Source organism: Equus asinus, chromosome 13 (genome assembly GCF_041296235.1).
Source record: "Equus asinus isolate D_3611 breed Donkey chromosome 13, EquAss-T2T_v2, whole genome shotgun sequence".
NCBI lineage: Eukaryota > Metazoa > Chordata > Mammalia > Perissodactyla > Equidae > Equus > Equus asinus.
In genome coordinates this window covers 4,872,622-4,885,797 of record NC_091802.1, presented here as the reverse complement: position 1 = coordinate 4,885,797, position 13,176 = coordinate 4,872,622, and the positions used below count along the sequence as shown (strand labels likewise).

Here is a 13,176-nt window from a genome sequence, read left to right as displayed (position 1 = left end):
CCTTCAGCCTCAACCACAACAATGAATCTGCTCTTTCCTAGCGCCAGCCACTCCCCACTCACCTGCCTTTATCTCTGGTGTCATCGCTGCTCTACTCCAGCCCCTCACTACCCAGAGTAATCTTCCTAACATGGAAATCATACCATGTCACTTCCTGCCTCGATTTTTCAATGGTGCTCCTACATGTACAGGATAAAATTTAACTCCTTCACACACAGCACAGGAGACCTCAAGATCTGATCCCCCTACTGGCCTTCTGACTCTCCCTCCCACTGGGCACTGCAGCAATACCATTACTACCGGCTCTCTGAAACACTGTGGTCTCTCCCCGCTTTCTGCCTTTCACATGTGTTCTCTACCCAGAAAGCTCTTCCCTTTCCCACCCCCTACGAAGCTCACCATCAGGCGAACACCAAATCATCTTTCAGATTTCAGCTCAAATACTGAAATAGCTGAGAAACTGTCCCTAAGTCCCCAGGCATTCCCATGTTCCCACAGCACTTGGACAAAATCTCCATTAGAACAATTATCTCAGGATATTCTTCCTGCAAGTCTACTCCTCCTCTCTCCATCTAGACTCTAAGCTGTTGGCAGCTGAGGTCTGTCGCTGCATTGTAATACATCCTGGTGTCTAGAGAGCACCAGATCAGACACTACAACATGTGCTGAAGGCCTGAGTGAATACACAAAGGAGGCGATCCCCTGTAATACACGGCAGACTGCGATCAGTGCCAGGAAAAGTATAAATGCAAATGGGAGCACAGAGAGGGAAGAGGCTCTGGAGAAACTCCTGAAGGAGAGTTTATCAGCCGGGCCTTGACAGAGCAAGTACACTCCTGTTCACACTAGTCCCTTGACTAGCTATATTTTCAAAGACACAGAAGTGGGAAGACACAAAGTATGTACAGGGAATGGCCAAGAAGCCCACACAGTAAGTGAAGGGGGGTAGAAATGGAGTAGCACCTAAGCTAGTAAAAGGGATTCAGATCTACAAGACCAGAGGTTCTCAATCTTGGCTCCAGGCTGGAATTACTGGGGTGCTTCAAAAAAAAACCTGACACCTGAGTCCCACCTCGATGCTCAGATGTAATTTGTGTGGGGTGTGGCCTGGGCATCTGGATTTTTTTTAAAGCTCCCCAGATGATGATAATGTGCAGCTAAGACTGAGGTCGACTGTGCCCCACTGGGTCCTTCTGTACTTGTGGTTCAGTCTACCTAGAACACTCTTTTCTCTTACCCTGCTCTTTGAAAGACTGGCTTCTCATTTATTAATAAATACTGAGTGCCTACTATGTGCCAGGTACTCTTTTAAGTCGTACAACCAGAAACAAGAAAAAAGACAAATAGCTCTGCACTCTTGGAGTTGCATTTACTAAAACAGAAAAGACTGTGGGCAAAACAGATTTCAGGGTGAAATCAGGAGTTTAGTCTTGGACGTACAAGTTCAGATGCTAGTATTAAGAACTTTAAAAAACATTTGAGTGAGGGGGGAACCATTAGAGTGTTCTGAGCATAGGATTGACATGTTCTGACTGATGTGTTAAAAGGAAAATTCTGGGGGGCCGGCCCGGTGGCACAGTGGTTAAGTTCACATGCTCTGCTTTGGCAGCCCAGGATTCACCAGTTCGGATCCTGGGCACAGACCTGCACACCACTTACCAAGCCACACTGAGGCGGTGTCCCCCATAGAAGAACTAGAAGGACCTACAACTAAGATATACAACTATGTACTGGGACTTTGGGGAGGAAAAACAAAAAAGGAAAATTCTGGCAGATTCTTAATACAAGAACCTGAGGGGAAACTGGGGGGAGGGGGAAAGACAAAGGCACAAAGCTGGGAGACCCGTCAGGACGCTAATCCAATAATGGAGCCAAGAAGCAATGGTTTGGTCTAAGGTGGATGCAGTGGAGGTGGTGAAAAGCAGCCAGATTCCAACACATTTTAAGATAAAACTGACAGGATTTGCTGATGGGTTGAATGTGGGGGTAAGAGAAAAGGAGTTAAGAAAGATTTCAAAGTTTTTGTCCTGAGCAGCTAAAAGGATGAAGATGGCAAAGACAGACTCCGGGCTCTCCAATATTTATAGGGCAGGAAATTGAGAAGGAACAAGCAGTGGGGGCTGAAAAGGAAGTGCTACGGAGTTAGGCTGAACCAGGAGAGGGTGGTGTCCTGGAAGCCAAGAGAAGAAAGCGTTCCAGGGGAGGATCCAATCACTGTGTCAAATGCTGCTCACAAGCAAGATGATTACCAAAAAGTGACCACTGTATTTCTAACAAGTCACCAGTGACCTCAGTCACAGCAGTTTCAGTATGGCACGGCGAGGAGGGAGAAAGCCTGACCAGAATGGATGCAAGACAGAAGAATTAAGAGACAAGTACAGACAAGTCTTTTGAGGAGCAAAGAATGGCGTGATAGCTGAAAGGGTACGTGGAATGGAGTTTTTATTTAAGACAGGAGAAATTAAAGCATGTTTACATGCTGATGTGAACAAGCTTTTAAACAGGGAAAAAAACGATAAGCATGAGGCAGAAGAGAGAAGGGAGAATTACTGGACCAATGCCTTCCAAGGTAAGTGGGGATGGAAACGAGTGCACACGGAGAGGGCACAGCTTAAGAACCGAGCACAGACAGCTCAACTACAGGAAAAGACAGACAGAGGAAACGGGCAGTTATGCCCAAAGACGAAGATGGTAGGGGGTGTCAAATTCCCTTCTGATGGCTTCCGTGTTCTCAGTGAAACAAGCAGCGAGGCTATCGGCTGAGATCAGGAAAAAAATGCTGAAGGTTAGAGAAGAGAGGTTTTAGTAGCGGCCTAGGAGGGCGGGAGAGCGAGGGGATCATGGAAACGAAGTGATGACTGCCCGCAGCATTAAGGGCTCACTTGAGGTTCATCGTCACAAACTCAAAGTGGGAAATCAGTATGGGTGTGTGTTTTTCTCCAGCTTGGGGGTAGGTTCAGAGAGCCGAATTTAACCATCACTGGATTTCCTCCACTCAGTCATCTCCTCAGAGCGGTCTTCACTGACCATAAATCCAAAGGTGGTCCTATTCTCAGATACTTGCTATCACACTGCCTTGTTTTTGCTATCACTGTCTGAAAATACCCTTAGTGCTGTAACCTGTCTCCCACTGGTCGACCCCTCAACAAGCTCCCATCCCCTGGCACCCTCCCACTCACCCGGGGTTCAGGGCAAGAAACCTGTCTGTACTGTCCACAGCCCTATTCCAGGGCCTGAACAGCGCCTGGCCGTAGTAAGTGCACAATAAGGAAAAACTACCCGTGATAATCTAAGCGAAAGTGCGCTACAAACAGTAAAAACACTTTTTAAATAGTAAGAGATTAAGTTATTCTTACTAATCTCTGGTCGTAAACTTGAGGACTGTCACTAACTCTAAGGGCACAGACGTGATCACGAGGCGGACCAGCCATGAACCAGCATCAGCGTCAGTCCGCCGCGGACACCGGGCCGCGAGGCCCGGGCGGGTCTCCTGTGACGACATCGGCGCCCCCTGGGGCCGGGCTGCCCGCTCGCAGTCGCCCGTCCACCCGCAACTTCACACACGACGGCGTCTCCGCAGCCCCGCCCGCAGTGTCCCCGCGCTGCGCGCCGCTGACGGCGCCTCTCCACCCGCCGAAGACGGCCCTCCTCGGCGCAGCCCGGGCCCCCTCAGCCGAGGCCGCGGGGGGCCCAGCCACGCCCCCCGGACACAGCCCGGGGCCCTCCGCCCCACACGCTCCTCCTCGGGCTCGCGCAGCGGGCGGGAGCGGGGACACAACAGACCCCGGACACTCGACTCGTGCCCTCGGACCCTGCACGTGAAGGGCCCAGCCCCCAGCCCTCAGCCCCCAGCCCCCGCCGCCCTCTCCCCACGCCAACAGCCCCTCACCTGCTGCAACATGGCGGCCCTGCGCCGGCCCCACTTCCAGAAGCCACGTCGGCTAGGCAACGCCGGGCGGCGACCGGAACTGCCGCGACGCGTTTACCACAAGCCCGGAGGAGCCAAAGTACAAGCCGCACGCCGGCCCCACTTCCGCTTCCAGGCCCACCGGGGAGGAGCAATTGCGCGGGCGGGGCGAGCGTGTGAGCGGGGCGATTCGGGCGAGAAACGTGAGCTGGGAGGGGGCGGGGCGAGAGAGGGGGCGGGGCGACCCTGGACCGGGGGCAGGGAATGCGGACTCGGCGCAAGCGGCGGGGGTTCCCAGCAGGAGCGAAGAGACGAGCAGAGAATGGTAGTCTTGTGCAGGGAGAAGGGGCAACCTTCGTGGTTTGTCAGGTGGAGCTCTTGCTACTTCGGAGGTGTCCTTCCCGCCAGCGTGGGTGTCCTGCGTCGGGGGCTGGGGGGGGAGGGGCCTTATTATTCCATGGTTTCATTTTGTTTGACACCATGTTTTAGAACATGTATTCTTGTACAGTATTACGCTTTTGTACCTTAAGTTGTAGAACTGAAAGAATGTGCTCGTGCGAAGGTTAAAAAGTTACTAAGAAGAACTAGGCAGGAGGACTGTATAGTAAACAATGGAGGGGTTTATTATGGGAGGAAAATAGACGCCAGGAAAACAGTAAGGAACAGAACGGTTCAGAGCGTGGGCCCTGGAGTCTGAGCGCCTGGGTTTGAGCCCGGCTCGTCTGCTTGACCAGTTTTCTAACCCCTGTTTATGTCTTTCCTCAATCGTAAGGTGGGGATGATAGTGGGACCCGTGCAGGGTAAGTGCCTAGTAAATAGGAGATGTTATTTTTATTACTGTTTGAAGTTTAGCCGCTAATAGTGTGATCTTGCCCCGGATGAAGGACCTGAAATTCAGGGACTTTGTCATCTTTGAAATTATAACAATATCCTGTCTGCCCGGCCAACATCAAACTGCTGTTGGAAGAGTCATGAAACAATGTGTATTAGCACATTTCCTCAGTTGACGGTATTCTTTCCATTAAAATCACAATGTTTACATGGTTATTTGCTAGTACTACTTTAAACCTGATATCCTAACAATGGTGGGAAAATTCTCAAAGGAAAGAAAGCTTGGTAAACAACTGTATTTCTGCACAGGGAGTGAAAAGCAGAGGCTGTGAACAAGTGGCCTGGGCATCTACTCTGCCCATGCCACGTTTTTGGTGGCCCACCCAGTGTGTGGGTTGTGGGGTTTTGTGGGGGTTTTTTTGTTGTTGTTTTTGGTTTGCATTCTGTTTAAATTCATTACCATCCTTTGGCCATGCTGAGCAACTGATTAGGAGCTCTCCCCTTTGGATGGGACGAGAGATCACCAATGGGCCATAGCTCCTGTGGTGGGCTGCACGTTTCCAAATTACATGCCTAGTTCCTGACACCAGCCTCAGAAGGTTTAAGTGGAAACCTCAACACTCAATACTAGTGGCCCTCTTTGTAGAAAGGATGAATGTGATTAATTCTCTTCCATAGGAGTTAGTCCTGAGAAGGAAAAGAACACATAATGTTCTCAAATGCAGTAAGTCAACGCATTGAGGGCTTTTCCTTTTAGCTTCTTAATTGAATTCACTGAGCTTTATCAGGCTTCCACCGAAAATACCAGGGACTTTCAATGCATTATTCTGATATAATCTCATCAGTTCATTTGCTAGAAGAAATAATAGCCCTGAGTTGGTAGTGATGAGTGGTGTTTAATTTCCAGTGATCACTCTCCCATCCCCCATCAATGAAACTGGGCTTCCGTATGCCTCATAGAATGGTTTTCAGTGGGAATACAGATGCCAACCTCTCCCAGCCTCCTTCTGTTTTCTTATTTTGATAATATGAATTCTTTGGCCTATAGGAAGATAATTATGAGTCCCCACATTCATTGCCAGGGACAGTCAAAAATCAAAAACAAAACAGAGGTCAAACACCAACATCCACTTGGTATCCTGTTTACTGTGTGACATTGTAATTTCCCAGGGCTGGTTCAGATAAATATGTTTTGTCCAAGTTCAGGGGCTGCTGTTTTCCCTTGCTTCATGAAATTATCTATAGGCAGGCCTTTGATCTTCCTGATCCATGCAGCTTTACTGGCTTTTTCTAGATTGACCACTTCAGTGGGCGTTCTGGCCTGGTACTCCTTCATCTTGGCTTCCCTGTGCTCTTTCTCCTCCTTCACAGTCAACAACATGAACTCAGTGTTCACTCTAAAGGGATTGAGGGTTGTGCAGAAGCGAGGCCTTTCTTTCTTGACAGACTGGGTTGTCATGCCCACTGGTGAAGCCAGCATGCAGTTCGGTTTAATGACCTGCATACTAGTTAAGGGACGAAAGCTGTGCACTGTCCCATCAACCAAACTGGTCGCTTGGTCTTCACCCTTTAGCCTGCCAGTGAATCTGGAACGGATAATCATGGGCTGGGGTATGGTGGACTGCACTCTGGGACTGTGCAAAGAGTTCTTCAGGTTGGGCTGCAGTTTCTGGATTTCAAGGGGAATATTAGATCGTTTCACATCTATGGGAGGGTTGCTGAATCTCAGCCGATCAACTGCTTGTTGGACTGATTTTCCTTTGAAACTCAGGACCTTTCTTGGGTGTGAAATTGAAGGTCCCCAGGCATCAATGATTTGGGTTTGGGGCCTCCGGGGATAGGCAAACTCCCCTGAATTATGGGCTTGTTGTAGGGCGTTAACTGTCAGGAGGAACCGGTCGGGCGACATAGGGATGGGCCAGGACTTTTTCTTTGGGTAATTTATCAAGTCTGCAGGAGCTTTCAGTTGTCCTTGTTTTTGTACTTTCTCCACATTATCTGGTTTTTCGAAAAAAGAAAAGAAAAACAAATCAGTGTCCTGTGAAAATCATTAAGTACTTATGCCTGAAAGTTAAATCCATTCCAGCTGCTGTCCAAACTAAGGTCTTTGTTGCCCACTGGGCATGCCACCATCATGTGAGCAAGAATGCTCTATGAGACCAGAAATTGTGACATATTTAATACAACAAGTTTTTAACAAATATGATATGATTTGTGTATAAGTGTGTATTATCATTAACCCCTAGATAGGCATATTTTGGAAGGAACATATGTAATCCCAATGCTGCACGTATTTTTGAAACTTCCCTGTGAGAATGACCTTCGCACCTCATTTATGATTCACACAAAATAGGCCTTATAAATTTATCGTAACATACCCATATTTTTCAATAAAAATTGTATCGCAAAGTTTGATCACCTCATTAATCAAACTTGACTCCAAATGATGTTTGGATGTTTCCCAAAATCAACAGCTTTCAAAAAATGTCACCCCTGGGAAATACAAAATGTCACGTGACCAAAAGGCAGTTCCCAAGCAGGAGTTGCCAAAATGTTTTGAACAATAGCAGCAGGTCCAAAAGCCACTGACAAGGACAAGAGATTGATTCTGGCATTCTACATTATGGTCCAGACCTGCAAAATGGCTAAGACCCTTGAGTTAATGAGGATGTCTTCATAGGTGAGCAAATCTATTATATCTCTCTCATTTGAGCTTTTCAGTCCCTACAGTACCTCACAGATACACCAAAAACATTATTCCATTTTACAAAAAGAATAACTGAATCATGAAAAGTAGAAGTCATTTGTCTGGTCTGACCTAGCAAGTAAAAGTCCGCACCCTAAACTACACTAATCTGTAACCAGCAAAGAAAATGCAACCGCATGTTAAGCGTAGAATTTTCCTTGACCAAATAGGTTTTATCCCAAGATATCTGTGTATGGGCATACTAGGATGGAATGAAGCTCTAAAATTCTGCCTGACCTTTACTTTGTTAATTAAATAATATTTTATTAAAACATATAAAATGAATGAAATTAAGATGTCAAAATCTTCTCCACTCTCCGTCCAATCACAGAATAAACCACTCTACATATATGTGGATGCGTGCGTCTGTGTGTACGACAAAACAGTTTGTCTCCTTTTGTAAAAGGAATTGTGATGAGCTCATTGTTCATTAACTTGTCTTTTTTGGTATAATAATATATTGTGGATTTCTTTCCAAGTTAATATATGTTGATCCTAATCATACAACTTTTTAGCTGTGGTATCATATGACATAGTATGGGTTTTTTCTGATCCACTTAGTCATTGCCCTCTGATGGACATTTAGTTTGTTCGTGATCAACCTTAAAGAAATACAGATACCATTTTTACTTATCATATAAGCAAGTGCAAAATGATGGCTAATACCCTGTGTCAGTATGGGTGCAGTGGGAGCTCTCACGAACTGTTGGTGGGGGTGTAAGTTGATACGTCATTTTTTAAGGACAGCCATGGCAATATCTTTGTAGTTTTTAAATGCGATTATCCTTTGCCTCAGCAGTGCCAGTCCTAGGACTTTACTCTGCAGGTATCCCCATACAGGTACACAGACAGAGATATATACAAGGATGCCCACTGTTAGGATAGCCCTCATAAAACTTAATTGCCTTACCCTCACCTTGAAGCTAGTCTCTGCAGGCAAATTGATTCAAAGAAACACTACTGTATCAGCCAAAAATATTTGAAAGGCATTTTAAATCTTTACCAAAGTCTCTCAAAAACAACAAAGGGTCATCTCATTCATGATGTCCAGTAACACTTCTTAAAAGCCCCTTCCCCATCTCTCTCCCTTATCTCCTTATCCCACATGCACAGCACCTGCTCCCAAATCTACCTCCTCCCTCACGAGCTCCCTAAACCACCCTCTGAAACCAGCTCCGCCGACTGCCTGTCCGCTCTTCTGCTGCGCCCACTACTCAGACTGATGACACAGCAGTCCAAACAGTGCAGAGGCTGAATGGCGGGGAAGGCAGGCAGACTCTGAGCCCCAAACTGGAAACTCAGCTCTGAGAAGGGTTCCTGCTCTGTGACCCCTCAAGTTAGTAAGGGGACAATTAGGAAAACCAGTCACCCTTAGGAGAAACCACGCATTTTATCCATTCTGAATTCTCCAAGAGAAGCAACGTTATTGACTTGCTGAAAAACTAAACTGAACAGAGCGAGCAAGCGAGAGAGGCTGGATCTTGCGACTGATTCAGAATAAATTATCACCGTTCATCTAACCTCCTGGAGGAGATTTTGCTTCCAAAGTCTCTTGCCCACCATCCGTGCTGTTTGCTTCCTCGGAAGCAGGACTTGCTCTCTTCTTGCCATCTCCTCGGGCTGATTTTGGCTTTCCTTGACTTTGAGATGCCTCTGTTAAAACTGCTAAATTAAGATTGAGGAGGAAACTGTAGTAATTACATAATTCAGTTAGGTCTGAATAACAGGGGCATAACTGATAATGACTGATTTTCACCCAAACCATCACTTTATTGTGTGTTGTTATGTGAAACGAGATAATCACCTGGAGCCTAAGGTTGAGATCACCTCCTGACTGCCCTCCCTCTCGCCTTTCTTACTGATTATCAAGCTTTATGCATTATCTAAAACCACAATCCTCTCTTCTCAAGAGATAGCTGACCATTTGTAGTAAAATACACTTGGAGGTGATCCACCGATGTTCTCTATAGATCTGTGGACCCAATTTAACATGCCAAATACAGACCAGGTAAAAGCAAGGAGTCTCACTAGTCTAGCCCACACACAATTTTTCTTTGTGTGTCATAAATGGCGTGAGCCACCCATCCCCCCCATCTAGATGCACACACACACACGTATCTGCTGTATAACTAATATTTTCCAGATACACACATTACCAATCAGAGGTGTAGAGAGAATACATTCTGCATAGAAAATTTTTCTGCAGTATAATAAGATTTTGTCTCTGTCCTAAGGAAATAATTATGTACTATATGTTTGGATTAGGGGTATGGGAGAAGGGTATCGGTTGCTTGTATTTTGTTTTAATGGCAAGTATTAAATGCTAATGTTATCTGCTGTACAGAGATTCTGATTTATTTGAAAACTTAGGCCTTGAAAATCATGACAGTCCCTTGGGCTGGCTAACAAATTGGTGAATCAAAGAGAATGGCTCCCACCTTCCTTAAAGGTTGGAATTTACGTCATCAAGAAACCACTGGCCGAAATATCGTTCAAAGAAACTAGCCCTGGCACTCCCTCACCTGCTCGGTTGGGTACCCCTGAGACTGCCTGGGTTCAGCTCTCTTACCTGTAGGTAACTTGGCTGCCCTCAGGAGAACGCGGGACCTGTGAGGTTTACTTGTGAGGGACTCCTGGGCCACGATTTGTTTACTGGACACGGAGTCCTTCAGGCTGTAAACCTGAGTGCTAGACCTGGAGGGAACGTCTGTGAAGCCATTTTCTTCCCTGTCTTCCTCTTTATCCTTGTTCTTCTTTTGTTTGGCTCGTTCAAGGGAGTACTGCCACTTTACATGCTCAAACTGGAACAGGAGAATGTTGCTTTCCGTGTTGATCACCATCCTGGAACCAAAACAACAAGATTGCCCACAAGATGAGCATGGAGGCCACCACTCCCCAGCCTCCAAATGTGCATTTCAACTACCTTCCCATCCAATCCTGAGGCCAAGGGAACAACCGTACAATCAGGGCAGTGTAGGCTGTGGGAGGGTCTGGAGTGGCGAAAGGCGGCAGGCTGTGCAGCAGGGCGCTCAGCTCTGTGGCCGTTTTCTTTAAAAATCACATGTGAGCAGGCCACATACATTCTCATTACTTAGCTTCTCCGGTTACAATATTTTTAAATGAATTTCCATCCCTGGAGTGAGTACCAAGTACCTAAGGTGCCCAAGGCAGAGGCTTAGGTACTCTGTGCACAGATCCCTTGAAATCCACGCTTTTTCGAAAGCACGGCATCCAAACGCCATGTTCCTGTTGCTGAGATGGGGACAAGGAAACTCCTTAATCAGGAGGACTTCCCTCCCTCGCTGACCCCCTCACTCCATCACTCCGGGGTCTCTGTGTATGCTCCACGTTTAGAGGGAACTTTTGTACTTCGTAAAGCAGGAGATTGCTGTCTTCCCTAATCCCCACTTTTATGCCCTGGTAGAAGACCAGTTCTAAACCTGGGCCCCCCAACACTGCCTCCCACCCCTTGGTTTGTGTCCTTCGCAGTGGTCATGGAGCATGCTGCTTTCCCCCTGCACCTAGAGCTCCATAACCAGAGACGAGACATGAAACACTATGTTTAGAGTCCTTTCTGCTCCAAAAGGCTGCATTTTAAGGCCTTCGCTGTTAGCGTAAACTCTATAAAAAGGACTTGTTCTGGTTGGAAATGCTGGAATGGAATTTGGGGAGTCATTCCAATTAGAAATCTCTTTCAGATTTATTTTCACTCAAGCCTAACGGAAATCATCTCTCTTTGAATGTCACAGATGAGAAAAGGTCAGAGGTGATGTTTTTAATGATATTATTACTTCATAAATGGAAAGGGTTAATTTATTGAGACTTATTACCAGCCCTCCCCCTTTCAGAAGGTAAATAGTATTAGTAAAGTTTCATGAAAGGAAGGCAATATGGTTCAGGGAGATTAACTGATGTCTCAAGGGAGCCTGAGGTAGAATTTAAAAGTTAATTCTATTTGGGTAGTTTCCCATCCTATATCACCCTGAACCTAGCGTATAACAAACACAGTACTCTATAGGATTAGTTAGTCATGATTCTGGTTTCTCTAAAAGCACCTGCTCAGTGCTGTCCCATTGGACACTGGCCTCCCTGCTACTGCCATCTTCCACCCTCCTGTAAGTCTCTTTGCATCAGAAGGGGGGCACCAGAGAGAGCTGCTGCAGCTCTCACACAACTGAAAGCATGATCAGGGAGCAAGCAGGGGTGCGCATCTGCAGAACTGTAGTCCTGGCAGCAGAGCCGTATTGCACCCCTTGCACGATCTGCCCAGACATCCAGAACAAATCAAGAGTCATGTGATCCCTGATTGCTTAGTTTCATGCAGTGTCCGATTAGTCCCCCATAAGACGGTCCCTCCACTGTAGCCAAACTTGGAGGGGAGCACTGCCCACTCTCATACTGCCAGCAGATCCAGGGCTTGTGTCCCAGAGGAGAAAAAGTCATCCAAACAGAATTGCTCACAGCTCTGACCTCCACACCTACCACCCACCTGTTGCCCTGAATAAAGAAGGACAGCACAGGATCACCTCTGCCATTGGCTTTCATCACCTTCAGACAGTTCCCATTTAGGAAATTGTAAATGCGGATCTTGCCATCTGCACAGGCACTGATGACCCGGAGGAAGAGAAGGGCCACATGGAGCACCTCCCTGGAAGGGAACAGAGCGAAAGGCAGTACCCATCTTCTCGTAAAGTGTTTGGGTTTGTTTGTAGTTTGGGGTATTTTGTGTATGGTTGGGACGCAGTGATCAAAACCGTCCTTGAAGTGATGTTTGCCATCATTTTATAATTCTGGATGTAAACCATCAGCCCTCAAGACGTGGCTATACTCTCTCCTCTCCATTCTGCAGTTATTTCTCCTGAAGTTTGGTCACAGTGCCACAAGGTGGCAAAACACAAAGGCTTATGTCACAGATTTTTTTTTTTTTTTGGTCTCATACATAGATGATCATGCTTTTCTCTTACAATTTGATTCCTAGCTACTGACTTCTACAAAACTCATGCTGAGAATTATTTAATGTTTTGATTCCTCTCCAAATGTTATTATTATATAAAGAAAGAAAAAAACATAAAGGAAAACTATCATCTTTATATGAAGCAAAATCCTGGTATTTGAGCAGTTTCTTTTAGATCTTAAATTAGTGGCTTTCACTCTTTCAGTGAAACATCTTGAAGGACATTATACCCAGGGGTGAGATTTTCTAGTTCCCCTTTGTGATGACCAACAGGAAAAGAGAGGGCATCAGGCGAAGACTCAGAGGCCTCCAACAAAATCCTCTCTACAACTGCTGGGTCCAGGTTGGACTCCTGATATGCAGAGTGTTCAATTCTGAGAAGTGTAATTGCCCCATTCCTGTTAATGATACTGAAAAGTTGGTTTGGTGCGTCTAATTGGTTAGATCTTATCTGCAAAGCAAGGCTGTTGATCGCTGCTATCTCTGCCCATCTAAGTCCCTTCACGGCCTAGCTGATATGCTACCTTCTCCATAAAACCATCCCTCATCTCCGCCTCCCCTGCCCCCACACACATACACAAACTCCAGATATACTCTCAGATTTTCTGGGACACAACCCATGTCTTATTCATCTTTTCATGCCCAGCACCTAGCACAGGGCCAAGCCCATAGCAAGGCCTCAATAAATATTTGTTGAAAAAGTGAGTGTCTGCTCACGTTTCAGAGTATGATCATCGT

The 13,176-nt window shown here is 46.4% G+C and overlaps 2 protein-coding genes across 7 annotated transcripts in view; both read right to left on the bottom strand.

The window, feature by feature from the left end:
- The window catches only part of TVP23C (trans-golgi network vesicle protein 23 homolog C), a 32,313-nt gene extending 28,286 nt beyond the window's left edge, over positions 1-4,027 (bottom strand). For 2 of the 5 annotated variants that reach the window (XM_014864198.3, XM_070482307.1), the window contains exon 1: positions 3,890-4,027. In XM_014864198.3, the coding sequence (XP_014719684.1) occupies positions 3,890-3,901 (12 nt within the window). In that variant the 5' untranslated portion in view covers positions 3,902-4,027. Of the gene's footprint in view, positions 1-3,356 lie in introns of all 5 variants that reach the window. The other 3 variants (XM_070482309.1, XM_014864196.3, XM_070482310.1) reach the window with 3 other exon arrangements.
- FBXW10B (F-box and WD repeat domain containing 10B) overlaps positions 1-13,176 on the bottom strand; it is a 68,018-nt gene that overhangs the window by 25,062 nt on the left and 29,780 nt on the right. The window contains exons 11-14 of one of the 2 annotated variants that reach the window (XM_014864200.3): positions 11,974-12,132; positions 10,054-10,325; positions 9,006-9,149; positions 3,890-6,736 (exon numbers count right to left, since the gene is read on the bottom strand). In XM_014864200.3, coding sequence (XP_014719686.1) covers positions 5,916-6,736; positions 9,006-9,149; positions 10,054-10,325; positions 11,974-12,132 — 1,396 coding nt within the window. In that variant the 3' untranslated portion in view covers positions 3,890-5,915. The remainder of the gene's footprint in view (positions 1-3,889; positions 6,737-9,005; positions 9,150-10,053; positions 10,326-11,973; positions 12,133-13,176) is intronic. The other variant, XM_070482306.1, reaches the window with a different exon arrangement.